The sequence below is a fragment of the Capricornis sumatraensis genome, chromosome 16, assembly GCF_032405125.1.
Source record: "Capricornis sumatraensis isolate serow.1 chromosome 16, serow.2, whole genome shotgun sequence".
In the NCBI taxonomy this organism is placed as follows: Eukaryota; Metazoa; Chordata; class Mammalia; order Artiodactyla; family Bovidae; genus Capricornis; species Capricornis sumatraensis.
Window position 1 is genome coordinate 18,031,804 of NC_091084.1, and position 26,147 is coordinate 18,057,950.

Genomic DNA, 26,147 nt, shown 5'->3' on the forward strand with positions numbered 1-26,147 from the left:
CTTTGGTAGAAATTACAACATGTACCTTTAATCTAAGGAAATGGCAACCCTCTCCAGTGTTCTTGCCTGGAGAATCCCAGGGAAGGCGGAACCTGGTGGGCTGTCATCTATGGGGTCGCACAGAGTCAAAGCGGGAGACCCAGATTCGATCCCTGGGTCGGGAAGATCCCCTGGAGAAGGAAATGGCAACCCACTCCAGTACTCTTGCCTGGAAAATCCCACGAGTGTGGTAGGCTACAGTCCATGGGGTCGCTGAGTCGGACACGACTGAGCGACTCCACTTCAGCTGTGACATGCCGTCAGTCCCGTGCAAACTGCATAATACATGTACGCTAACACAAGTCCTGTTCAGGGCAACCCCAATATACGAAGGAGTGTAACCCCTTGACTTAACCTTTTGTTTCTTCCAAACCTAAGGGTTAGACAACCAAAATAATAAGCAACGGTTTGCGCATGCTCTTTTGGTGGCGCAGATTCCCTCCTCCCCCTAGTCGGAAGTCCCTGTTTGTTTACTAAATTACGACAGTCGTAAACCGAGATTTTTGTGCCGGCTTCCTAGATTTACGACAACAACTATGGCGGCTGCCGGGGGTAGATTTGAAAGTGCGAGTAGCATCGAAGAGCGTAAAGAACAGATTCGAAGTGCCAGGACCGAGGTGTTGCGCCAGGTACCTCAGTTTTGAGGCTTTGGGAGTCATTTAGATTTGAGAGTGGAGGCTTTCTGGGAGTCAGGCGTCTGGGTCTCCTGCCTCCCTGCACCTTTTCCTGTTTCAGTTCCTCAGTATCTTACCCTATCTAGTTGTGTGGGGATAGATGTTTTCCTTTGGGATGCTCGCACACTGTTGGGTATCTTCTGCCTCTTAGATGGTCTGGAAGGCTCCAGTTGCTCATATTCTTTTCCAGAAAACGTGTTCCTTTCCTCTGACATTCCTTATCTTTTAAAGCATCCGTGGTTGACATTTCTAGCACCTGATCACCTGTGCTGCGCACTTTCGAGGGACCCCACTACTTCCCCTTCATATCTTACAGCCTAGGTCCTCCGTCTTGCTATATCTGAAATGAAATTTTCCGTTTTCAGAAACTCGTGTAAGGCACGTTAGAGTAGATCGTTTCATTCTCCTTTTAAGTTATTTGTGTCCGTTATCCGGCTTATTGCAAACCCGTACTGAACCAAACAGCGATTGAGACAGAGATCTAAAAAATTTAGCTCCTCGAAAAAGTTGAGAAACGTGTTTTTCATTAAGATTGAAATGAGTAGAGGTAAAATAAGGAAGGGAGGAAGTAAACTGTACTATTGACTTAGCTCATAAGATGAGAGAAGTGTGGCAGGGGAAAAAAGTGTGAAGGGGAAAAGTTGTAGTTAGAGAACAGTGTAAGGTGAAACAAGTGATGATCATTATTTTATCTGTTTTAAGCTATAACCGTTTAAAACAGATTTAAATGCTGCTGCTGCTGTTAAGTCGCTTCAGTCGTGTCCGACTCTGTGCGACCCCACAGACGGCAGCCCACCAGGCTCCGCTGTCCCTGGGATTCTCCAGGCAAGAACACTGGAGTGGGTTGCCATTTCCTTCTCCAGTGCATGAAAGTGAAAAGTGAAAGTGAAGTCGCTCAGTCGTGTCCGACTCTTTGCTACCCCATGGACGGCAGCCTACCAGGCTCCTCCGTTCATGGGATATTCCAGGCAAGAGTACTGGAGTGGGTTGCCATTTCCTTCTCCATTAAATGCAAATAAGGAACCGGTGTAGGAGATAGGAAGGAGAAGTTATAATGACTGCAGTCAGATTTTACAGGGGAAGAAAAGGGCAATAAGTCTTACAGAGGTGAAAGATTGGTGGTCCCTGATTTCAACATATGTAATATATGTGTATAATAAATATCCTTCATCCTTGACTCTGATATTTCAGAGGGAGTTTTTGGAGGGAGTGGATTTGTAAACTATGATAAATTTTATAGTATATCTATGTACAGAATTTTGAGAAGGACCAATCCTAGCTTTGAAATTTGGGGAGAGAATGAAAAGGCAGGAACAACTTCTTAGGAAGCTGTTACTTAGTTTGACTGTTTTTGAATGATAAAAACTTATAAATATGATCATTTGTTTTTAGAAAGGTGATTCTTTCTGAAGCATTTTGAGGGTGTGGGTAGAGGGTTATGGACATTGCAGATTGAAGGTATGGAGGTCAGTCTCCTAACAGTTACAGAAGTATCAGGCACTATCAGTGGGATAGCAAAGGGAAAAGAAATTCAAGTCATTTTTGAAGTAGGGAGCTTAGGGGACAGGAAGAGGTCTACAGTAGGTCCCAAGATTCTGTCCTTGATTGGTGGCTCATTTCACTGTACTGTGCTGTGCTTCCTCATGCAGTCCTGTCTGACTGTTTGTGACCCTATGGTCTGTAGTCCACCCGGCTCCTCGGTCCATGAGGTTCTCCAGGCAGGAATACTGGAGTGGCTTGCCACACCCTCCTTCAGGGGATCTTCCAAACTCAGGGATTGAATCCAGGTCTTCCACATTGCAGGCGGATTCTTTACTACCTGAGCTACTAGGGAAGTCCGGTTCCTTTCACTAGTGATTGCTAATTGGTAATGCAGTTGGTAATGTGGAAGGAGAATTTGTTGTTTTTAATCTTTCTTACACTTTGGTAGGGGCTTCCCAGGTGGTGTTAGTGGTAAAGAACCCACCTGCCAGTGCAGGAGACGTAAGAGACGTGGATTCAGTCCCAAGGTTCGGGGAGATGCTCTGGAGGAGGGCATGACAATCCGCTCCAGTATTCTTGAGAGGAGAATCCCATGGACAGAGGAGCCTGACAAGCTACAGTCCATGGGGTTGCAAAGAGTCTGTCACAACTGAAGTGTCTTAGTATGCATGCACACACACTTTGATAGAAGCAAATTTGTGGTGAGCCTTACATGAAAGTGGGGGAGGTTTCTGTTTTGCTTTTTTGGTGAGAAGTAGGTGGGTCAGTTGTTAATTTTTCTTTTTTCACGGTTTTAGGCTAAAGCCAATTTTGAAAAGGAAGAAAGGCGTAAAGAACTGAAACGACTTCGGGGTGAGGAAACATGGATGCTACCTGATGTGATTAAGAGAGTTGAACAAATCTCACAGGTAAATACTATTAGGCTTACTTGGTGTAAGCTTTTTTTTTGTTGTTGCACTTATTCAAGTTAATACTGGAGGAGCAAGTTTATAAACTCTTTTTCACAAGTTAAAGAATGAATATCACATAGTTGACAGTACTGAATATTTGTCTCTCTGGCTAGAGTAGTATATATTGATATTTTGGACATGGTATTGGAAAGATTGTATTAGTTGAGTTGGCTGTTAGAAAGCTTAGATCCAAGTTTCCAGTCCACTTGTGGTAAGTTTATGGATCTAAAATGTTATGTGTTTTAAACTTAACGTGATGCTTTTTTTTTTAAGGGGGATGTCTCAATTCTTGCTTTCTCTTTCCACAGTTTATGCTGTCTTGTTAGATTTTATATGGTTCGTAATCTATAAATTCTCTTGGGCCCGTTGAAGGAGATACATATACACTGTGTTTTCATATATATGTTTGATTATATCTGTCTGTCAATGTATTTACAAATAAATTAAAACTTTCCTTATATTTTTCCAAGAAATTTTAGCTATATGGTTTATTAGTAGTGCATATATTATAGAAGCATGTCAAAATTTTTTAGAAGAAGCTATTTATTTAATCATATTCCTTGTCCTTTCATGAAAGATGTAAAGTGTTTTAGGACATAGATCTTTTCCTCAAAATACTTACTTTTTAAAGTAAGCTAAAACTAAATTCTTGCCTCTTCAAAATGATTATTTATAGGAAGACTGTGTGAAGAAAAAGAAGAAAAAAGACAAGCATTCAAAAAAAGTAAAGAAAGAGAAGAAAAAAAAGAGCAAGAAACAAAAGTGTGAAAAAAATGAGTCAACCGACAGTTCATCGGTAAGTATGTGCTAAAACTAACCAAAGAAGCTACTTGAGAATATTGTGTCTAAAGAAGCAACATATGGGGACCTAAAATACTTATGAGAACTTAGGAAATATTACTAGTTAAGATACACTCCCAAGAAAATGCTTAGGAGTCATCTACTTGGAGGTGTACAGGAAATGGTAGAAATATGGATCTTAGGTTGTAGATAAGGGCTAGAGGATGGAGATGTGGTTGGAGAATCATTGCTGTTTAAAGCCATTAGCATGGATGAATTGCCTTGGGAAATTGAAAAGAAGGAAGAATACCAATACTGAGAAGTCAGACAGCAAGTAAAGGATTTTAAGCAGAAGCAGTTGGAAAATTAGGAGAAACAGGAAAGAGTGAAAGGGGAGTAAAAATTGTACCATAAAATAAGGCAAAGAGTACCAAGACATTTCAGTTTGTTACCTGTTTGTTTTTCATAGACATTAACAATTAAGTGTTAAAATGGGTTGTGTTTGTGTATTTATCTTTGGGACAGAAAGGAAGAGAGTGCTGGATCTGTTGTGTCTTTAGCCAGGTTTTGGATGAGAGGACTCGCAAAAGAAAGGAAAGCAAGGCAAACCCTCATGGTTATTTTCAGGAAGAGAAAAGTATGTGGTGCTTAACGAGATGAGTTGGAGGTGTTTAGTGATAATTGCACTCCTAGGTATGATCTTCAGAGGATTATACAGTTGAGTCTTCATAAGGAGGCCAGACTGGACTCCAAAAAGTCAGTCCAGTCTGGCCCTCTTGTAGTTTCAGAAATTAAATTTTGGCAGTATGCCCTGAGATGCTAATTGGCTCATGAAAGCTTGTTTTATATAAGAATGTTGTAGTTTTAGTCGCTAAGTCATGTCCGACTCTTTGCTACTCCATGGACTACAGCACACCAGACTCATAGTGTCCTCCACTATGTCCTGGAGTTTGCTCACATTCATATCCATTGAGTTGTTGATGCAATCTAACTGTCTCATTCTGTGCTGCCCCCTTCTCCTTTTGCCTTCAGTCTTTCCCAGCATCAAGTTCTTTTCCATTGAGTTGACTCTTCAAATCAGGTGGCCGAAGTATTGGAGCTTCAGCTTCAGCAACAGTCCTTCCAGTTCAGGGTTGATTTCCTTTAGGATTGGCTGGTTTGATCTCCTGGCAGTCCAAGGGACTCTCAAGAATCTTCTCTAGCACCACAATTTGAAAGTACCAATTCTTTGGTGCTTAGCCTTCTTTATGGTCCAGCTCTTGTATCTGGACATGACTACTGGGAAAACCATAGCTTTGATTATACGGACCTTTGTCAGCAAAGGGGTATCTCTGCTCTTTAATATACTTTTGAGATTTGTCATAGCTTTCCTGCCAAGGAGCAAACATCTTTTAATTTCATGGCTACAGTCACCATCCGCACTGATTTTGGAGCCCAAGAAAGTAAATTTTGTCACTGCTACCAGTTTTCACCCTTCTGTTTGCCATGAAGTGATGGGACCGGATGCTACAGTCTTAGTTTTTTTCATGTTGAGTTTCAAGCCAGCTTTTTCACTCTCCTCTTTCACCCTCATCAGGAAGCTCATTAGATTCCCTTTACTTTCTCTCATCACAGTGCCAGATATGCCATCTGCATATCTGAGGTTGTTGGTATTGATCCCAGTAGTCTTGACCCCAGCTTGTGATTCATGCAGCCTAGCATTTCACATGATGTACTCTGCATTTAATTTAAATAAGCAGGGTGACAGTATACAGCCTTGTCGGTCTCCATTCCCAGTTTTGAACCAGTCCATTGTTCCATGTCTGGTTCTGACTGTTGCTTCTTGACTCCCATACAGGTTTCTCAGGAGACAGATAAGATGGTTTGGTATTTCCATCTTTTTAAGAGTTGTCCACAGTTTGTTGTGATCCACACATTCAAAGGCTTTAGTGTAGTCAATGAAGCAGATATTTTTTTGCAATTCCCTTGCTTTTTTTACGATCCAACAAATGTTGGCAGTTTGATTCTGGTTCCTCTGCCTTTTCTAAATGCAGCTTGTATATCTAGAAGTTCTCAGTTCACATACTACTAAAGCCTGGTTTGAAGGATTTTGAGCATAATTCTGCTAGCATATGAAATGAGTGCAATTGTATAGTAATTTGAGCATTCTTTGGCATTGCTCTTATTTGGGATTGGAATGAAAACTGACCTTTTTCAGTCTTGTGGCTACTACTGAGTTTTCCAGATTTGCTGGCATGTTGAGTGCAACACCTTTTCAGTATCATTTTTTATCATTTGAAGTAGCTTAGCTGGAATTCCGTCATCTCCACTGTCTTTGTAGTAATGCCTCCTAAGGCCCACTTGACTTCATGCTCCAGGATGTTGGGTTCTAGGTGAGTGACCACACCATCATGCTTATGTGCTTATGTGGGTCATTGAGACCCTTTTTTGTGTAGTTCTTCTGTGTATTCTTGGCACTTCTTCTTAATTTCTTTTGCTTCTGTTAGATCTTGACTGTTCCTGTCCTTTATTATATCCATTCTTGCATGAAATGTCCCTTGATATCTCCAGTTTTCTTGAAGAGATTTCTAGTCTTTCCCATTTGGTTGATTTCTGTTTCTTTGTATTGTTCATTTAAGAAGGCCTTATATCTCCTTGCTATTCTCTGGAGCTCTGCATTCAGTTAGGTGTATCTTTCCCTTTCTCTTGCCTTTCCCTTCTTTTCTTCAGCTATTTGTAAAGCTTCCTCAGATAACCACTTTGCCTTCTTGTATTTGTTTTTTTTGGGGATGGTTTTAGTCACTGCCTCCTGTACAATGTTATGAACCTCCATCCATAGTTCTTTAGGCGCTCTGTTTACCAGATATAATCCTTCAAATTTGTTTGTCACATCCACTGTATAATCATAAGGGATTTGATTTAGATCATACCTGAATGGCCTAATGGTTTTCTCTACTTTCTTCAATTTAAGTCTGAATTTTGCAATGAGGAGCTCACAGCCACAGTCAGCTCCAGGTCCTGTTTTTGCTGACTGACTTTTGATGACTTCTCTGTCTTTAGCTGCTAAGAATATATCAGTCTGCTTTAGGTATTGATCATCTGATGATCTCCATGTGTAGAATTGTGTCTTGGGTTGTTGGAAAAGGGTTTGGTGTGACCGTCGTGTTCTCTTGAGAAAACTGTTAGCCTTTGCCCTGCTTCATTTTTCACTCCAAGGCCAAACTTGCCTGTTACTCTGGGTATCTCTTGATTTGCTACTTTTGCATTCCAGTCCTCTGGGAGGAAAAGAACATCTCTTTTTTTTGGTATTAGTTTTAGAAGGTGGTGTAGGTCTTCATAGAACTGGTCAGCTTCAGGTTCTTCAGCATCAGTTGTTGGGGCATAGACTTGAATTACTGTGATGTTGAATGGTTTGTCTTGGAAATGAACTTAGATCGTTTTGTCATTTTTGAGGTTGCACCCAAGTACTGCATTTCAGATTCTCTCTTTGACTCTGAGGGCTACTCCATTTCTGGTAAGGAGTTCTTCCCCACAGTAGTAGATACAATGGTCACCTGAATTTAATTCTTCCATCCTCGTCCATTTTAGTTTACTGATTCCTAAGATGTTGATGTTTCCTCTTGCCATCCTCTTCTTGATCACATCTAATTTACCTTGATTCATGGGCCTAACATTCCAGGTTCCTATGCAGTGTTGTTCTTTACAGCTATATGAGAACGCAGCATCTTCATTCACAGTGAGAAATATAGCTGGATAGTTTTACAAAGTATCCAGCATGTTTTGTAATGGTAGGAATATTATATAGAAAATAAAATTCTTTTGAATATAGCTCAGGACAAAGGGAGTTGGAAAATCTTAAAGGAAAAGCAAAATAGGGGTAATGTTTCCACAGTTGTGTGATTGAGTTGCTGACTTCATTGAGAATGGATAAATTGATCTTCAATAAGAAATTTATATACAAAGTTGTTTATTTAAGTGGAGTTTATAAAACTCTCAGGAATTTACACAAGTATCACAGCTGTTAAGAATCCCCATCCCATGGGGATATATGTATCGGGGTGACTAATCATTTATGCCATTTGATTAAGGGCACTTGCTTCCCTTTATCAGAGACTCACTGTCCCGTTCTTTGTTTTCTTGTTATTGTTTTTTTCTGATATGTAAGTCTTTTTGTTGCCACATATAGCATGCACATTTATACTGCCTTTAAAGTTGTGTAACATTCACTTTTACTTTTCACTTTCATGCATTGGAGCAGGAAATGGCAACCCACTCCAGTGTTCTTGCCTGGAGAATCCCAGGGACGGGGGAGCCTGGTGGGCTGCCATCTATGCGGTCACACAGAGTCAGAGACGACTGAAGTGACTTAGCAGCGGCAGCATACACCTTACAGAGAATAATTTGAATGAATGTTCAGCGCACACATCACATTGAGGTTGACTGAAGAAGTAAAGAAAAACTTATATTGACGGTGAAAGGAAAGAAGGAAGAATAGTTTGGGGAATCAGGTTGGTTGGGAGCTCTTTTTGAGAAAATGTGTTTAGGGAGACAGGCTTAGATATTATTGAGAATGCTGCATTTGAGTGAGCAAGGTTTTAGCGGAAGGGGTAAGCTTAATGGAAGTAGGAGCACCTTGTCTTCTTAGCAGGAAAGTAATCAAGATGTACTTCTTAGCAAGGAAGTAATAAAGATGTACATAAACACAGATAATGAAGAGGAAGTAGCAGATAAATAAGGCAAACAGATTATTGATGGTATTTCTGCTTGATGTTCTGTTTCATTTGTGAAGTGGAAGGTAAAATCATCATGTGAGAAGACAACTCGAGAGTAGAAGTAGAATAGAGGGACTGAAATTGTGTAGACTTGAAACAGCTTTGCTTAGGTAGTAATAGAAGCAAATGGGAACCCTTTAAGATCCATGTGAGACTGGAAAGCATATCTTGACTGTCACAGTCTCTTAATTTTTTTTTTTAACTTTTAAAATCAGTTTTGCTGAGGTATAATTTATATATAATAAAATAATCCTCTATTAAGTCTACTGTTTACTTCTTATACCTGGTTAGCTCTATCAGTTAAGGTATAGAGCATTTCCATTCCCCATAAAGTTCGTCATGGCTCTTTGCAATCAGTTCTTCCTTACCCTCCCTCTTCCTCCTCTCTGGGCAATGGTAAGTCTGCTTTATCACTTTATAGATTTGTTTTCCCTGTATTGGGATTCCATATAAATATTCACATGCGCTTCCCCGGTAGCTTAGGTGGTCAAGAATCTGCCTGCAATACAGGAGACTCTGGTTCAATTTCTGGGTTCGAAAGATCCCCTGGAGGAGGGCACAGCAACCCACTCTAGTATTCTTGCCTGGAGAGCCCCATGGACAGAGGAGCCTGGCGGGCTAGAGTCCATGGGGTCACAAAGAGTCAGACATGACTGAGCGACTAAGCATAACACAGCTGCTGCTGCTGCTGCTAAGTCGCTTCTGTCATGTCTGACTCTGTGTGACCCCATAGCAGCCCACCAGGCTCCCCTGTCCCTGGGATTCTCCAGGCAAGAACACTGGAGTGGGTTGCCATTTCCTTCTCCAATGCATGAAAGTGGAAAGTGAAAATGAAGTCGCTCAGTTCTGTCCAACTCTTCGTGACCACATGGACTGTAGCCTACCAGGCTCCTCTGTCAATGGGATTTTCCAGGCAAGAGTACTGGAGTAGGTTGCCATTGCCTTCTCCAAAGCATAACATAGCAGTAGCATAAATATTCATATATGGTTAATCCTTGAACAACATCAGTTTGGATTGTACAGGTCCATTTATATGTGGATCTTTTTTGAGAAATATGTACCATACTACTACATAACCCACAGTTGGTTGGTTGAATCTGCAGATGTGGACCTGTAGATATGGACGGCCAACTGTAAAGTTACATGTTCATTTTCCACTACACAGAGGGTAGGCACCTCTAAGCCCCACACTGTTCAAGGGTCGACTGTAATACAATGTTTTTTATGTTGTGATTCTTTGGCTTGACATTATGTTTTTGCAACTCAAGTGATTGCATGTATCAGTATTTCTTTTCTCTTTTTTGCTATATTAAAGTATGTGGATATACCATAATTTGCTTGTCTATTTTAAATAATCTGTTCAGAGTCATTTGGGTTGTTTTTTAGTTTGTGGCTAATATAACTAATATGCCAGCAAATTTGGAAAACTTAGTAATGGCCACAGGACTGGAAAAGGTCAGTTTTCATTTGATCCCAAAGAAAGGCAATAAAGAATGTTAACACCAGTGTGCAGTTGCATTCATCTCACTCACTTGCAAAGTAATGCTGAAAATTCTCCAAGCTGGGTTTCAACAGTACATGAACTGAGAACTTCCAGATGTTCAAACTGGATTTAGAAAAGGCAGAGGAACCAGAGATCAAATTGCCAACTTATGTTGGATCACAGGAAAAGCAAGAGAATTCCAGAAAAACATCTACTTCTGCTTCATTCACTACACTAAAGCCTTTGACTCTGTGGATCACAACAAACTGAAAAATTCTTAAAGAGATGGGAATACCAGACCAGCTGACCTCCCTCCTGAGAAACCTATATGCCGGTCAAGAAGCAACAGTTAGGACCAAATATGGAACAGTTGACTGGTTCCAAATTGGGAAAGAAGTACATCAAGGCTGTGTATTGTCACCCTGCTTATTTAACTTACATTCAGAGTACATCATGTGAAATGCCAGCCTGGATGAAGCACAAGCTGGAATCAAGATTACTGGGAGAAACATCAGTAACCTCAGATATGCAGATGACACCATGCTTAAGGCAGAAAGTGAAGATGTAAAGAGCCTCTTGATGAAAGTGAAAGAGGAGAGTGAAAACGTTGGCTTAAAGCTCAACATTCAGGAAACTAAGATCATGGCATCCGGTCCTATCACTTCATGGCAAATAGATGGGGGTATTCTCACTGTGAAATCCCATGGGCAGAGAGCCTAGTGAGCCATAGTCCATGGGATTGCAAAAAGTTGGGCCCAACTTAGTAAATAAAAAACACTGAATAAAGCTACTGTGAATGTTTACAAGTCTTCTTGTGGACATGTTTTTCTCTTGGAAAAATACCATTGTTTTCCAAAATGTTTGGACCATTTTACACTCCTCTCAGCAGCTTATAAGAGTTCCAGTTATTCTGCATCTTGAAGAGCACTTGGACTATTCAGTCTTTATAGTTTTCTGGCCATCCTACTGTGTGTAGTAATATTTCATGTGATATTTCCTTGAAGATCAGTGATGTGGAGCATTAATTTAAGTCTTTATTGGCCATTCTGTTTTCTTTTATGAACTCCAGTTTATCAGTTATGTTCTTTTACCATTAATTTCTCCTCATTACTGCTTTTGATGTCCTAACTTGTATATCTCAGGGTTGTAAAGATTTTCTCCTGTTTTTTTCAAGAAATTTTGTAGCTTTGGCTTTTTTGTCAGTAGTTCATTTTGAGTAATTTTTGTTTATGGTATGTAGTAAGTGTCAAAGTTTAGTTTTTTCCCATATGAATTTCCACATGTTCCAGTATAGTTTGTTGAGAAGGCTAACCTTTCTCTGTTAAATTACTTGTGTGTTAGTCGCTCAGTCGTGCCCGACTCTTTGCGACCCCATGGACTGCAATCCACCAGGTTCATCTGTCCATGAGATTTTCCAGGCAAGGATACTGGAGTGGGTTGCCATTTCCTTCTCCAGGGGATCTTGCCAACCCAGGGATCGAACCCAGGTCTCTTGCACTGCAGGCAAATTCTTTATCGACTGAGCTACAAGTTAAATACAATTGAGCATATATATTTGTGGGATAATTTCTAGACTCTCTTCTGTTCCGTTGACTTGCATGTCTCCCCTTGGACAGTAAATACATTGTCTTAATTTTGGCAATTCTAGGGTCTTGGAATAAAGTAGTGTAAGTTCTATGATTTTGTTCTTTTTGAAATGTGTTTTGCTACTCTAGGATATTTGCATTTTTAAAGTAAATTTTAGAATATCATCATTTTCAGCAAAAGTGGCTACTAATGTTTTGATTGGAAATGTTTTGCATCAATAGTTTGATTTTGAGAGAATTAATATCTTAAAATAGAGTCATGCAACCCATCATGCATATGGTAGATCTATCTTTTAAAGTTTTTTTAAAATTTCTGTCACAGTTTTCTGATATTTTCAGCGTAGAGGTCTTACTATCATCTTTTGCTATATTTTTATATTTAATTTTCTTGGGGTGCTGTTGGAAATGGCATTTTAAAAATAAATTTTATGTTTCTTGTATTTGCAGCTAATATATGTCTTTACAATAGATTCTTGCATATTTGCCTGATTCACAAGTACTAGTGTTAGCTTTTTTTGGTTGATTTCTTAGTATATGATTGTGTTATGTGTGAGTAAAGACACTTTTTTTTCTCTCCAATCTCTATGCCTTTTACCTCATTTGTTAATTTTTTGTTTTATTTCACTAGCTAGGACTTCAGTATAATGTTCATTAGAAGTAATGAGGCTGGACCTCCTTACCTGTTCCTTAAGTGGAAAGTATCTTTCACCTGAAAGCATGATATTAGCTGTGGGCTTTTCATGTATGCTCTTTTAGATTGAGTAAATTCTCCTCTGTTTTAATTTTTTTTTCTAAGAGTTGGTGTGTTGAATAAACATTGGATTTTGTCAAATACCTTTTACACATCTATTAATGTAATCATATGATTTTTCTCTTTTATTCTGTTAACATGAAGAATTACATAGGTTAATTTTTTTAATGTTACAGGAAGCTGAATTCCTGGGATAAACCCTGTTTGGTCATTTTTCTTTATAAAATATTTTATTTATATATATTTACATGTGAATTTTACTGAATATGTTTTTTTATGATTTGATTTGCCCACAGTTGGTTGAGAAGTTTTGCATCAGTGTTTATGAGGGATATTGGGTTTTAGTGTTAAGGGTAATGCTGCCCTCACATATGAATTAGAAAAAAAAATTCCCTTTTCTTCTGTTTGCAGAGAAGTTTGTGTTAAGATTGGTGTGGTTTCTTCCTTAAATGATTGTTAAAGCTTACTAGTCAGACTGTCTGGGCTTAGCGTTTTCTTTGTGGGATGCTTAAAGTGCAAATTTAATTCTATTAAAATCTGTATTAAATGTTTTCTCTTTATTCTTGAGTTATGGTAATTTAGATTTGCAAGGAATTTGTTTATGTCATCTAATTGTTGAATTTACACCCCCTCCTTTCATTCCTGATTTTAGCTATTTCTGTTTCCTCTTTGTTTCCTTGGTCAGTATAGTTTTAGGTTTATCAATTTTATTAATGATTTTTTCAAAAAATTCCCTTTTAGTTTCATTGATTTTTCTATTTGTGTACATTCTGTTATTTCTATTGTCTTTTTATTTCCATTTCTTTCCTATTACATATTTTGTATTTAATTTTCTTTTCTTTTTCTAACTTCCTGAAGTGGGTACATAGGTCTTTCATTCTAAACATTTCTTGTTTTCTAATTGAGTATTTATAATCTAGATTTTTCTCCTAGCACTGTTTGATCTCCATGTAACTGATTTTGATGTTATATTTTCATTGTCATCCTTTTCAAAATATTTTCTAATTAACTTTGTTATTTTTTAAACTTACAGACTGTATATGAGTTTAAAATTTTTCTAGTAATTTGTGGATTTAACCCATTTCATTTTTGTTTCTGGCTTCAAATTTAATTCAGTTGTTGTCATAAAACATACTATGTATAATTTAGTTTTTTAAAAAAATTATGAGGCTGAGTTTATGGCTTAGCCTATGCTCTATCTTGGTTAAAATTTCTTGTGTAATTGAAATGTATGTATATTCAGGTGGTGTTGATAGTTGTAGTGTTCTATGAATGTCAACTTGGGAGAAAGTTTATTCATAGTGTAAAGTCTCTGTGTTGTGAATTTGTCTTTTTCTTCTTCGGATTTTGTCAGTTTTACCTCATGTATTTTGAAGTCTTGTTAGGTAAATACACATTTAGGATAGTTATATCTTGTTGATGAATTGATGATTATAATATCATGAAATGTTCCTCTTTATTTCTGGTAATATTCTTAAGGCCTGCTTTTGTCTCATGTTAATAAAGTCTTTTTAGTTTTGTTACTATTTTTGCTTTCATGGTGTGTCTTTTTAAAAAATTTTTTAGTTTTAATGTATCTTTATTTTACATTTAAAGTGTATTTCTTGTGGACAGTCTATATTTAAGGCTTGCCTTTTTATTTAGCTGATCAATTTCTTCCTTTTAAATTAGAGAATTTTCTCCACTGTCTAATATGATAGCCACATTGAGTTTTAAATTTTTAATCAAAATTTGTTGAAGTTATAAGGTTGAAAGATCATTTCTTTAGTCTCACTGGCCAGATTTTTTTGTGTTCATAGACACATATGGCTAGATTAAGGTAAGGTAAGGTAAGGTGAAGTCGCTCAGTTGTGTCCGACTCTTTGCGACTCCACATCTGTAGCCTACCAGGCTCTTCCGGCCATGGGATTTTCCAGGCAAGAGTACTGGAGTGGGTTGCCATCTCCTTCGCCAGAGGATCTTCCCGACCCAGGGATCGAACCCAGGTCTCCTGCATTGTAGGCAGACGCTTTACCGTCTGAGCCACCAGGGAAGTCTCTATGGCTAGATTAGTAGCTACCATATTGGGTGGTTTAGATATAGAAAGATCCTATTAGATAGTGCTGAGATTATTTATGTTTAATATAATTATAGATATGTTTGAGTTTCTCTTCTTGCCAGTCCCTTTTCTATTTGTCCCATTTGTTCTTTATTCCTTTTTCTCTTAGCTTCATTTCCTTAGTTGTTTGTTTTAGCATTCTTATTTATTTATTTTTACACAGTCCATGGAATTCTGCAGATCTGAATACTGGAGTGGGTAGCCGTTCCCTTCTCCAGGGGACCTTCCCAACCCAGAGATTGAACCCATGTCTCCTGCCTTGCAGGCGGATTCTTTACCATCTGAGCCATGAGGGGTTTTTTTCAGTTTTTTTTTTTTTTTTTCCTGGGCTTTTTTCCCAGTCTATTTTAATTCTAGTTTTGTGGTTTTTCTGCTGATCTGGCGGTTTGTGAGCTCTGGAGATCTCTCTGCTTATGTGTGTGTGCTCAGTTGTATCTGACTCTTTGCAACTCCATGGACTGTAGTTCATCAGGCTTCTCTGTGGAATTTTCCAGGTATGAATACTGGAGCAGGTTGCCATTTCCTACCTCAGGGGATCTTCCCGACCTAGGGATCGAACCTGCATCTCCTGCATCTCCTGCATTGGCAGATGGATTCTTTACCATTGTTCTTCCGGAAATAGCATAATTGTTCCTTACATGGTAGTTATTCTAATAATTGTTTCTTACATGGTAGTTATTCTTTGTGTATCCTTGTGGACTTACATTGTAAACATGTTCGGTTTGTTTTTGAGTTAAAGGCTACAGGGGTCTCATATAGTTTGCTGGAACTCTTTCTCTGTGTAGGTTCCTTTTCATGGATACTCTGTCTCAGTCGTCATGAAGTTAAAGTTCTATTTCTTTTAACTCAGTGAGATTGTCATACTGTGCTTGCATTACCTCTCCTTGTGCCTTTGTCTAGAAAGTGCCAGCAGGCAAGAACCAGTAGAGTGTAACTGTAACATTCACTTGTTTCTCTTTTCTCAGTGATCATAGTCCTGCACAACTGGGAGTCAATGTCTAGAAACAGTTGTTTCTTATATCTTCTACTTTTATTTTCATTTCTGTATATTTCTAATCTGATGTGGCATTTATTTTTTCATGACCAGTGCAGAAGTCCTCAAGTACCTTGAGAAATATACATATTTATATATATATATATATACACACACATTACATGTAAAGCCTATATTTTACATATATACATTTTATGAATTTTATGTGCATATATAACATATATATAAATATGTATATTTTCACTGGTGGCACTTTTCTGTCTTTAGGTTTTGACTATTAGATGGGAAGAGGAGTGTGGTTAATTATGATGGCTACACATAAGAAGAGTCCTGGGACCTCTCTTAGGTCAAGAGACACATTGATAGTTTATAAATTCTTCCAGGTAAGACGGAGGATTGAAATTAATATCAGCAAGAGAGCTTAGGTCATGGTGTGAGGGGAGGGGAACATAAATCATGCTGAAGTGGTGAGATGAGTGAAGAAGAGTGAAAATTAGCAACAAAATTAATACAGATGAAATGGAGGCAGGAGAGCTATACCGAATGGTCCATGTGTCCTTGTTGTGTAAAGGAGTGAGACTGCCAGCTGTGTCACATAGGCTTCGTTCATTCAGCGCCTGATATCTAATGCTTGGATGCAAGCTGCCGCCCGAAGTCTCTGCCTTGAGTTGTTGGAAGAGTCAGTTCAGCTAATTTTAATGCACATTTATTGAATGCTGACTTTTTTGCCAGATACTTTCATATACATGGGGAATATAAGTATATAGAGTTTGAACTTTTGGGGAACTCATTAATAATTAAATAGACACATACTTTCAGTATGTAATCTCATGATGCCGTGGCATTTTAGGGTATTAGGGAAGAAGGATTTTATATGCAGGTTTATTGAGGAAATGATGCTGGAGTTGAGATTTAAAGGATGAGTGAGAATCAGCTTTGCACATAGAAGTGTGTGTGCACAAGGAATTGTGAGAGCAAAGGCATGGAAGTAAGAAAGAACATGGTATAAAAGTGTGTGCGTGTATGTTTGTGTATGTATATATGTGAATTTAACTATAAGGAACTTAACAGTGTTAGATTCAATTCAGTTCAGTCGCTCAGTCGTGTCCAACTCTTTGTGACCTCATGGACCGCAGCACGCCAGGCCTCCCTGTCCATCACCAACTCCTGGAGTTCACCCAAACCAATGTCCATCGAGTTGGTGATGCCATCCAGCCATCTCATCCTCTGTCGTCCCCTTCTCCTCCTACCCCCAATCCCTCCCAGCATCAGGGTCTTTTCTAGTGAGTCAACTCTTTACATGAGGTGGCCAAAGTATTGGAGTTTCAGCTTCAGCATCAGTTCTTTCAAAGAACACCCAGGACTGATCTTGAGGATGGATTGGTTGGATCTCCTTGCAGTCCAAGGGACTCTCAAGAGTCTTCTCTAACACCACAGTTCAAAAGCATCAATTCTTCGGTGCTCAGCTTTCTTCACAGTCCAACTCTCACATCCATACATGACCACTGGAAAAACCATAGCTTTGACTAGATGGACGTTTGTTGGCAAAGTAATGTCTCTGCTTTTGAATATGCTATCTAGGTTGGTCATAACTTTCCTTCCAAGGAGTAAGCGTCTTTAAATTTCATGGCTGCAGTCACAAATCTGCAGTGATTTTGGAGCCCCCCAAAATAAAGTCTGACACTGTTTCCACTGTTTCCCCATCTATTTTCCATGAAGTGGTGGGACCGGATGCCATGATCTTCGTTTTCTGAATTTTGAGCTTTAAGCCATCTTTTTCACTCTCCTCTTTCACTTTCATCAAGAGGCTTTTTAGTTCTTCTTCACTTTCTGCCATAAGGGTGGTGTCATCTGCATATCTGAGGTTATTGATATTTCTCCTGGCAGTCTTGATTCCAGCTTGTGCTTCTTTCAGTCCAGCATTTCTCATGATATACTCTGCATATAAGTTAAATAAGCAGGGTGACAATATACAGCCTTGATGTACTCCTTTTCCTATTTGGAACCAGTCTGTTGTTCCATGTCCAGTTCTAACTGTTGCTTCCTGACCTGCATACAGGTTTCTCAAGAGGCAGGTCAGGGCGTCTGGTATTCCCATCTCCTTCAGAATTTTCCACAGTTTATTGTGATCCACACAGTCAAAGGCTTTGGCATAGTCAGTAAAGCAGAAATAGATGTTTTTCTGGAACTCTCTTGCTGTTTCAGTGATCCAGCGGATGTTGGCAATTTGATCTCTGGTTCCTCTGCCTTATATAAAACAGAATAGATGAAACTGTAGTGGCTGATAGGATTTGATAAACTATGAAGTTTGATTTATGCAATAGTAAATGTATCATCAAATTAGATTCATTTGTATTATTAGAGAATTCAGAATAGCCGTTGGTTAATATAAAATATATAGAATGTAAAAGTAGTTAACTTTTCTTTCATGTAAAGGAAATCAGGTAGACAACTTAATGGTGGTGTGGCCTTCTGGGACAAGGCTTCTAGTTTTGTCACGCTGTTCTCTTTAAAAAGTGCTTCTTAAATTACATAACAGTAGAGACAATGCCCTCTTTTTCTTAACTTCCAGAATGTCCTACACAATACTTTCATTTCCACCTTATTGGAGACTTGATTAAGCCTTTACTTTCCTGGAAGGGAGGCATGTTACATCTTTAAATAAAACTGAATTCTATTGGTCAGAAAGAAGAGGAGTAAAAGTAATCTTTATGACAGGTAGTCAGAGAAGAGTAGTACTTTGACCAGATGTGTCCTTTACATTACTCTAAATGTATTTAGAGTGGCAGTTGGAGAATGAAAGGGAGCGGGAAAGACAGGGGTTATGGAGACGAATTTGGTTTTTCCAGATGAAAAATAAGCAGATCTGATCTAGGGCTGTTACTTTAAGGATGGGGAGGAAGGAGTATATATTAGTTGGAACTATTGGTTGTAGGTTGCAGAAACCAAATTTAAATTGATTTCAGGTCACTTCAGTTGCTCATTTGTGTCCGACTCTTTGCGACCCCATTGACTGCAGCGCACCAGGCTTCCCTGTCAATCACCAACTCCTGGAGTTTGCTCAAACTCATGTCCATCAAATCCATGATGCCATCCAGCCATCTCATCCTCTGTCATCCCCTTCTCCTCCTGCCTTCAATCTTGCTCAGCATCAGTGTCTTTTCCAGTGAGTCAGTTCTTTGCCTCAGGTGGCCAAAGTATTGGAGCTTCAACATCAGTCCTTCTAATGATTATTCAGGACTGATTTTCTTTAGGATGTGCTGGTTGGATCTCCTTGCCGTCCAAGGGACTCTTAAGAGTCCCAACACCACTGCTCAAAAGCATCAAGTCTTCAGCGTTCGGCTTTCTTTATAGTCCAACTCTCACATCCATACATAACTACTGGAAAAACCATAGCTTTGACTAGATGGACCTTTGTTGGTAATGTCTCTGCTTTTGAATATGCTAAGTTGTTCATAACTTTTCTTCCAAGGAGCAAGTGTCTTTTAATTTCATGGCTTCAGTCACCATCTGCAGTGATTTTGGAATCCCCCAAAATAAAGTCTGTCACTGTTTCCATTTTTTCCCATGTATTTTCCATGAAGTGATGGGACCAGATGCCATGATCTTAGTTTTTTGAATGTTGGGTTTTAAGCTAACTTTTTCACTCTCCTCTTTCAGTTTCGTCACTATTAAAGTACCAGAGTCTCATGGGACATATAGCAGTGCAGCTGGGTTTTAGGAAATACCTGGACTTAGAGTCACAGATGCTTTTATGATTCTTCTTGCTATCTTCCTTTTCTTTCCCTCTTAGTTCTGTTTTTGTTTTTCTTGATACTGATAAATTTTTGCTGAATTCTATGCCTCATGGTAGAAGTGGTCTCTGCCAGTGTCTTTCCAGTTCTCCTTAGTTACAGAGTAAACCATTTCAGATTTCTGGAGAGTGACTAAGATCGAAATCAGTTGGTTTAGGTAACAACCTCTCAAACAGTCAGCTCTGGCCAGGGATGGAGGTGGATCCCATGATAGTCATTTGATGTTCACTGTATGGTATAGTTTGGAAATCTTTTGGAAATACAGTAGTAGGTTTAGATGGTAGGGGCAAGATGATCCTGAATCTTCTGACTCGGGGAAGTGGGTGGGTAGTGATGCTTAATTCAGGTATATTGGAAGAGGCACAAGTATTGTAGAAGTATATGCTGGGTTTACTTTTTGTTCTTATTGAGTTCAGCATGATTGTAGGCAGTTGTTTAAATCATTGAAACTTTGGGTATATAAATTAGAAAGATGTCAGCATAATTGGTGGTAGTTTAAGCCTTGAGAATGCATTTAATTCCCCAAGAGGAATATTTAGAGATTGAAAAGTGTAATGGGCAAAGACTGGAAACCCAAATAAGGTTGGTATTTTAGGGATGAGAAAAAAATGAAAGGGTGCAACTGCATAGTTTTTATATGAAAGTATGTAAATTTGAGAATTTTACTTATATGCTAAATATTCTTAGAGCTCTGAAGATGAGTGGGTTGAAGCTGTTCCCTCCCAGACTCCTGGCAAGGAAAAGGCCTGGAAGATTAAAGATGAAAAGTTAGAAAAAGAAGATAATCAGATTATTCAGGTAAGCCACCTGATTTTAAATAAGTGTAAACTTACAAGAGTAGGTGAATGTTAAAGTGAAAGATCAGTGTAATTTCTTTAGTAGAAAAATTAGACTTTGTAAACAATATAACTTATACAACTAATTTAGCAATAATGCAATCTGCTGAGCTTTTGAACTTCGTTTCTTCTCCTGTGGGAAAGTTAGTATTTATCCCTATTCTAGTCTCTCAGGGTTTTCTGCTTCTGATTGTTGATAGGGAAGTGGTACTTCTCCCCTTATGTACTTGAAGCTTTGTACTGTTAGATCTCTCTGACCTTTCTATAGTTAGTGGAGTTCAAGTCACAGTTTTTCCCTTTACTGCATGCCGAAATTTTATTAGCAATGCTCTTAGTTGAATAGTTTACACGTTTGGGGTTGTAGTTCATATGCCAAAGAAGAGTCTTATTTTTATTTTGTTAGCAATGGTGAAGAAAGAAAGGTGGGAAGAACTAATGTCTGAGTACCTGTTTTGTATCAGGCATTGAGCTGGATGCCTTAAGTCAGTTTCATGTTAACTCCTTACAGCGTTCCTGAAATGTAGGTGTTTTTACCCATTTTTACAGGGGAGAGAATAAAGCTTACAGAGACTAAGAAACTTGCTAAGAAATTATACAGCCATGTGGCTTTCATCCAGATTTGAATGCCCCCAGGATCTCTAAAATTTATTACTAAATGTTTAGTGTTGTTCTAATCAATTTAGATTGAAGTGACTTCTTTTTCTTAACAGAGGGATGAATGGATGACTGTTGATTTTATGTCTGTTAAAACTGTGTCATCATGGTCACTGAAAGCTGAAAAGGAAGCTGCAAGGAAAACACAGCAAGAGAAAACCCAGGCACTTGAACAGGTAAGAGAATATTTAAAATACTTTACCTTTCTAATTTGCCTTTAAGTGATACACATGTATATAAATGCAGTTTTACTGGTAAGATATTATTTTTTGTGGTATTTAATAAGACCAGTGGGAACAACTATGAAATGTGATACAAGTTCTTAAAAATTTTTTTTTTGCCAGAAATAAGTATAAATGTATGTTGTATTTATAAATCTAGGGCATATATGGCTGAGTATAGAATTTGGTTTACAGCTTTGATTTATAAGGGTTTAGGGCTTGAACCATATTATATGTGTGGTTTGAAAATCTTTGAGGTGAGAATTTAAAGTATTCTTGAGTTAGTAGTCCCTTGAAGTGATTGGCAAAAGTAACTATCGGTCCTTTATAGGGGATGACACTGTCAACTTAGGCATCACATGTCTCTCAGAAACAAGTTCTATGGCATTGAAGGTCATAATTTTTTGAAGGCATTGAAGGCATTTTTTTTAAGCTAAAATCATAAAATACATGAAAATGTAATGATGGTCTGTAAATGAGATTCACTTGGAACAATAAACAACAGATGAATGGATAAGGAAGTTGTGGTACATACACACAATGGAATATTCAGTTCAGTTCTGTCGCTCAGTTGTGTCTGACTCTTTGGGACCCCATGAATTGCAGCATACCAGGCCTCCCTGTCCATCACCAACTCCCGGAGTTCACTCAAACTCACGTCCACTGGGTCGGTGATGCCATCCAGCCATCTCATCCTCTGTCGACCCCTTCTCCTGCCCCCAATCCCTCCCAGCATCAGAGACTTTTCCAATGAGTCAACTCTTCACATGAGGTGGCCAAAGTACTGGAGTTTCAGCTTCAGCATCATTCCTTCCAAAGAACGCCCAGGGCTGATCTCCTTTAGAATGGACTAGTTGGATCTCCTTGCAGTCCAAGGGACTCTCAAGAGTCTTCTCCAACACCACAGTTCAAAAGCATCAATTCTTTGGCTCTCAGCTTTCTTCACAGTCCAACTCTCACATCCATACATGACCACTGGAAAAACCATAGCCTTGACTAGAAAAACCTTTGAACTCAGCTATAAAAAGGAGCACATCTGAGTCAGTTCTAATGAGGTGGATGAACCTGGAGCCTGTTACACAGAGTGAAATAAGTCAGGAAGAGAAAGACATATACTGTATATTAATGCATGTATGCGGAATTTAGAAGACAGTACCGAAGATCCTACATGCAGGGCAGCAAAGGAGACACAGATTTTGGACTCAGTGGCAGAAGGTGAGGTGGGATGATGTGAGAGAATAGCATTGAAACATGTATAGTACCATATGTAAAATAGATGACCAGTGCAAGTTCAGTGCACGAAGCAGCACACTCAAAGCCAGTGGTGCTCTCGGACAACCCAGAGGGATGGAGTAGGGAAGGAGGTGGGAGGGGGGTTCAGGCTGCGGGGAGACACATGTATACCTGTGGTTGATTCATGGTGATGTATGACAGAAGCCATCACAATACTGTAAAGTAATTATCCTCCAATTAAAATAAATACATTGATTTTTTAGAAAAGAAATAAATATCTATACCAATAAAAAAACAGCAACAGAATCAGACCCATATCTGAACTAAAACCTTTTATCTTTTGGAATATTAATGGCTTTATATAATAACAGTAGGAATAGGAAATATGAATATGGGATAAAAAATTAATAACGTGGATTTGAGACAGAGCCAGTATGAACTTGTAGAAATGACAAATACGAGAGTTGAAATTAGAAAACTTGTAAATGGTCAGACAACAGACAATACAGCTGAAGACAGTATTAGCTAACAAGAACAAGAAAATAGTCTTTAAGAATTTATCTTGAGAGCTACTGTATAGCACATGGAACTCGCTCAATGTTGTATGATAGCCTGGGTGAGAGGGGAGTTTGGGCGAGAATGGATACATGTGTATGTATGGCTGGGTCCCTTCGATGTTCACCTGAAACTGTCACAGCATTGTTTGTAAATTGGCTATACCCTAATACAAAATAAAAAGTTTTAAAACAGAATTTACCTTGAATGCCGCATAGAGGCACAAATAAGTGAAAACTATGAAGGAGTGATCATGAAGTCCTATGATCAATTTTTTTGTTTTGTTTTTTTCCCCCTCAGTTCTATTTTAATTTTGAAAATGTTGGTGTGATTAACTGTATTGGCTTTATAATTAAGGAGCTGCCCATTTGCAACTTTGGGGCCAGGAATTTTTGGAACACCTTTATTTCTGTTTTGTCTCTGAGTTATACCTGAAGAAGTTGGGGCTCAAGGGGAAAGTACCATAGGGAGATACCCAGTGGATAGTAGAGCAAGAGAGGAGCTATATGACGTCAGGAAGTTGATTTTACCCATTGCCATTACATGCTTGCTTCTGAAATCATGCTCTGCTCTTTGTAGGCATGAACAGTCTGGTCTGTTAGGGTATCACTGGTTTAGGATCTTAGGTTTTGCACATATTCAGGCCTGTTCTCTATATCAATAGAATGTAGTAAACTCTTCAGTATTTTTAAGTAGATTGAAATAGTGATTAGTTTTTCTTAGAAATACTATTACAGAAAACCTTTCCTTTCCTAAGAAACTGTAGTACTTTGTCATGCGTATCAACTTTCTAGCACTGAATTCGGAGAAGGCAGTGGCACCCCACTCCAGTACTCTTGCCTGGAAAATCCATGGATGGAGGAGCCTGGTAGGCTGCAGTCCATGGGGTTGCTAACAGTTGGACATGACTGAGCGACTTCACTTTCACTTTTTACTTTCATGCTTTGGAGAAGGAAATGGCAACCCACTCCAGTGTTCTTGCCTGGAGAATCCCAGGGACGGGGAAGCCTGGTGGGCTGCCGTCCATGGGGTCGCATAGAGTTGGACACGACTGAAGCAACTTAGCAGCAGCAGCAGCAGCAGCAGCAGCAGCAGCAGCAGCAGCACTGAACTACGTGCTTTCTAATTAATATAATCTTTTCTTACAAACTCTTATATATAAGCTTCTCTGATTCAAGTAAGTTAGCATCTGTTGATCTGCTCATTTGATAATGTAGTTTTTGTCTTTTGCACCTGTATCATCGTTTCCACTCCTGTTCCTGCTCCTCTAGTTTGAATGCCGGTTGTTAGTTGTATGTCTTCTCTCTGCCTCATTTACGTCCTCTCTGCTGGAGCTGAGTTAGTATGTGTAGTGACTGAGGAGAGCCGCTGAAACTAAGAAACACACAAGGTTGAATATTATTGTGGTTCAGGCCCTAGTTTACTCTTGCCTGGGCAGTTACAATAACCTTTTTTTTTTTTTCCCAGCAGCCTGCAACTGATGTCAGATTAACTTTTTAAAAGTACAGCTTTTGTCATGGTCTTATTACTCTGTTTAGAAGTCTTTGGTGATTCAAGTTAATGAGAATGTGTCTTTGCCATTTCTAATATTTCCTTTCACAGATGAAGCTCCGCTAGTGGTGTTTCATGCTCTACCCTCCTTTCTCATTCTGTCCTTGAGGATATGAAGTACATTTTCTATTAGAAAATTTGCAAAGAATAAACTGGGCATGCTCGGCTTAGCCCTGCCTTTCCTTCTTATGGAACAGACTGCAGAGATTGTGTGGCCAATGAGATGATGTGGGGGTTAGTTCAGCGCATTCTACACCTGGGAAAGTCTGTCTCATTGCAGGGTTCAGTTAACAGATGCATTTGGTGTCCACTGAAAGAAAAATTCCACATTAGCCTTCATTAACAATAAAGATGATTTTTGTCTTTTATTTCTTCTTCTTTTGTGTGTGTGTATGAGTGAGTGAGTGAGAGTGAGTGTATGTTTCTTACCTTGCTCAGAGCGTAGATTGAAAAGAAAGGTGCTATATTTATTGCACCTTTATAGTTATTTTTTTTTAAAGACCTCAAAATGCTGCCTGCAAGTGGAGTCCAAACAGATTGGACTCTTTTTCTTTTGGGTGATTTGCACTTCACCCAAAATAGTTAATTACTTTGTGTTTTTCTGCAAATTCCTGTCTTGGAATTTTTGTTCATCTGGATTTTTCTAAGTACATGCCCTCTACCTCTGTATGGCTGCATCTTGTTTATCCTTCAGGGCTTAACTTGATACATATGATGAAATTCTTATTATTTCTCTTGATTGAAATAAATCTCTTCTTCCTTTATGCTTCCATAGTACTTTATTTGTTCCTTTACTTGATAGTACTTGTAGTTCTCTATAAAGTACTCTAATTTAACAGTCTTATTTTATTTCCCTTATGAGATTATAAACTTTTTAGAAAACTATATGTGCTGCTTTATTCCTTTTATACATTTGAAAGGGAAGAATATTTAATATTCTTTTACCCATGAATTTATTTTGCTGCCTTGTAAATACCTGGACTTAGTCCTGATGTTTGATAACCCTGTAGTAATTTTTTATTTTTGCTGAGGTAAAAATTGAGATTATTGTTCAGGAGTAAATCATCTAGACGAATGAGTGAGAGTAGCCAGTTTTCAAACATCCACAGACCAGTTTGAGTATGTTGTGCCTGGCGCATCATGTTAGTCTCTTGTTTCTTTCTTCAGATGATGGTTAGCATTTTTATTTTTTTTATTTTTGTAATTGTTATTTAAAAGCTTTATTGTGCTTTTAATTTAATTTTGTTTTTTATTGAAGTGTGGTTTATATTGAGTATTAGTTTCAGGTGTGCAACACTGTGATTCAGTATTTTTATAGTTTATAAAATAGTGGCTATAAGTCCCTGTGCTGTACAATATGTCCTTGTAGTTTATTTTGTACATAGTAGTTTGTACATCTTAATTCCCTACCTCTGTTGCACCCCTTGACATTACCTTTCCTTACTGATGACACTAGTTTGTTCTGTGAGTCTGTTTCTGTTATTCATTTATTTCACACATAAGTAATAACTGCAGTATTTGTCTTTCTCTGTCTTCGCTTATTTCACTAAGCATGATACCCTGTAGGTTCATCCATGTTTTTGCAAATGGCAGAATTTCATTCTTTTCATACAGTTGAGTAATATTCCAGTATGTGTGTGTGTATCACAGCTTGTTTATCCATTCATCTATTGATGGATACTTAGGTTTCTTCAATATTTTGGCTGTAGTGCACA

General features: G+C 38.5%; 1 protein-coding gene across 2 annotated transcripts in view; it reads left to right on the forward strand.

The window, feature by feature from the left end:
• Positions 1-575: 575 nt before the first annotated feature.
• CWF19L2 (CWF19 like cell cycle control factor 2) overlaps positions 576-26,147 on the forward strand; it is a 149,386-nt gene continuing 123,814 nt past the window's right edge. For both annotated transcript variants that reach the window (XM_068988643.1, XM_068988642.1), the window contains exons 1-5: positions 576-668; positions 2,993-3,103; positions 3,822-3,941; positions 20,070-20,180; positions 20,929-21,048. In XM_068988643.1, coding sequence (XP_068844744.1) covers positions 576-668; positions 2,993-3,103; positions 3,822-3,941; positions 20,070-20,180; positions 20,929-21,048 — 555 coding nt within the window. The remainder of the gene's footprint in view (positions 669-2,992; positions 3,104-3,821; positions 3,942-20,069; positions 20,181-20,928; positions 21,049-26,147) is intronic.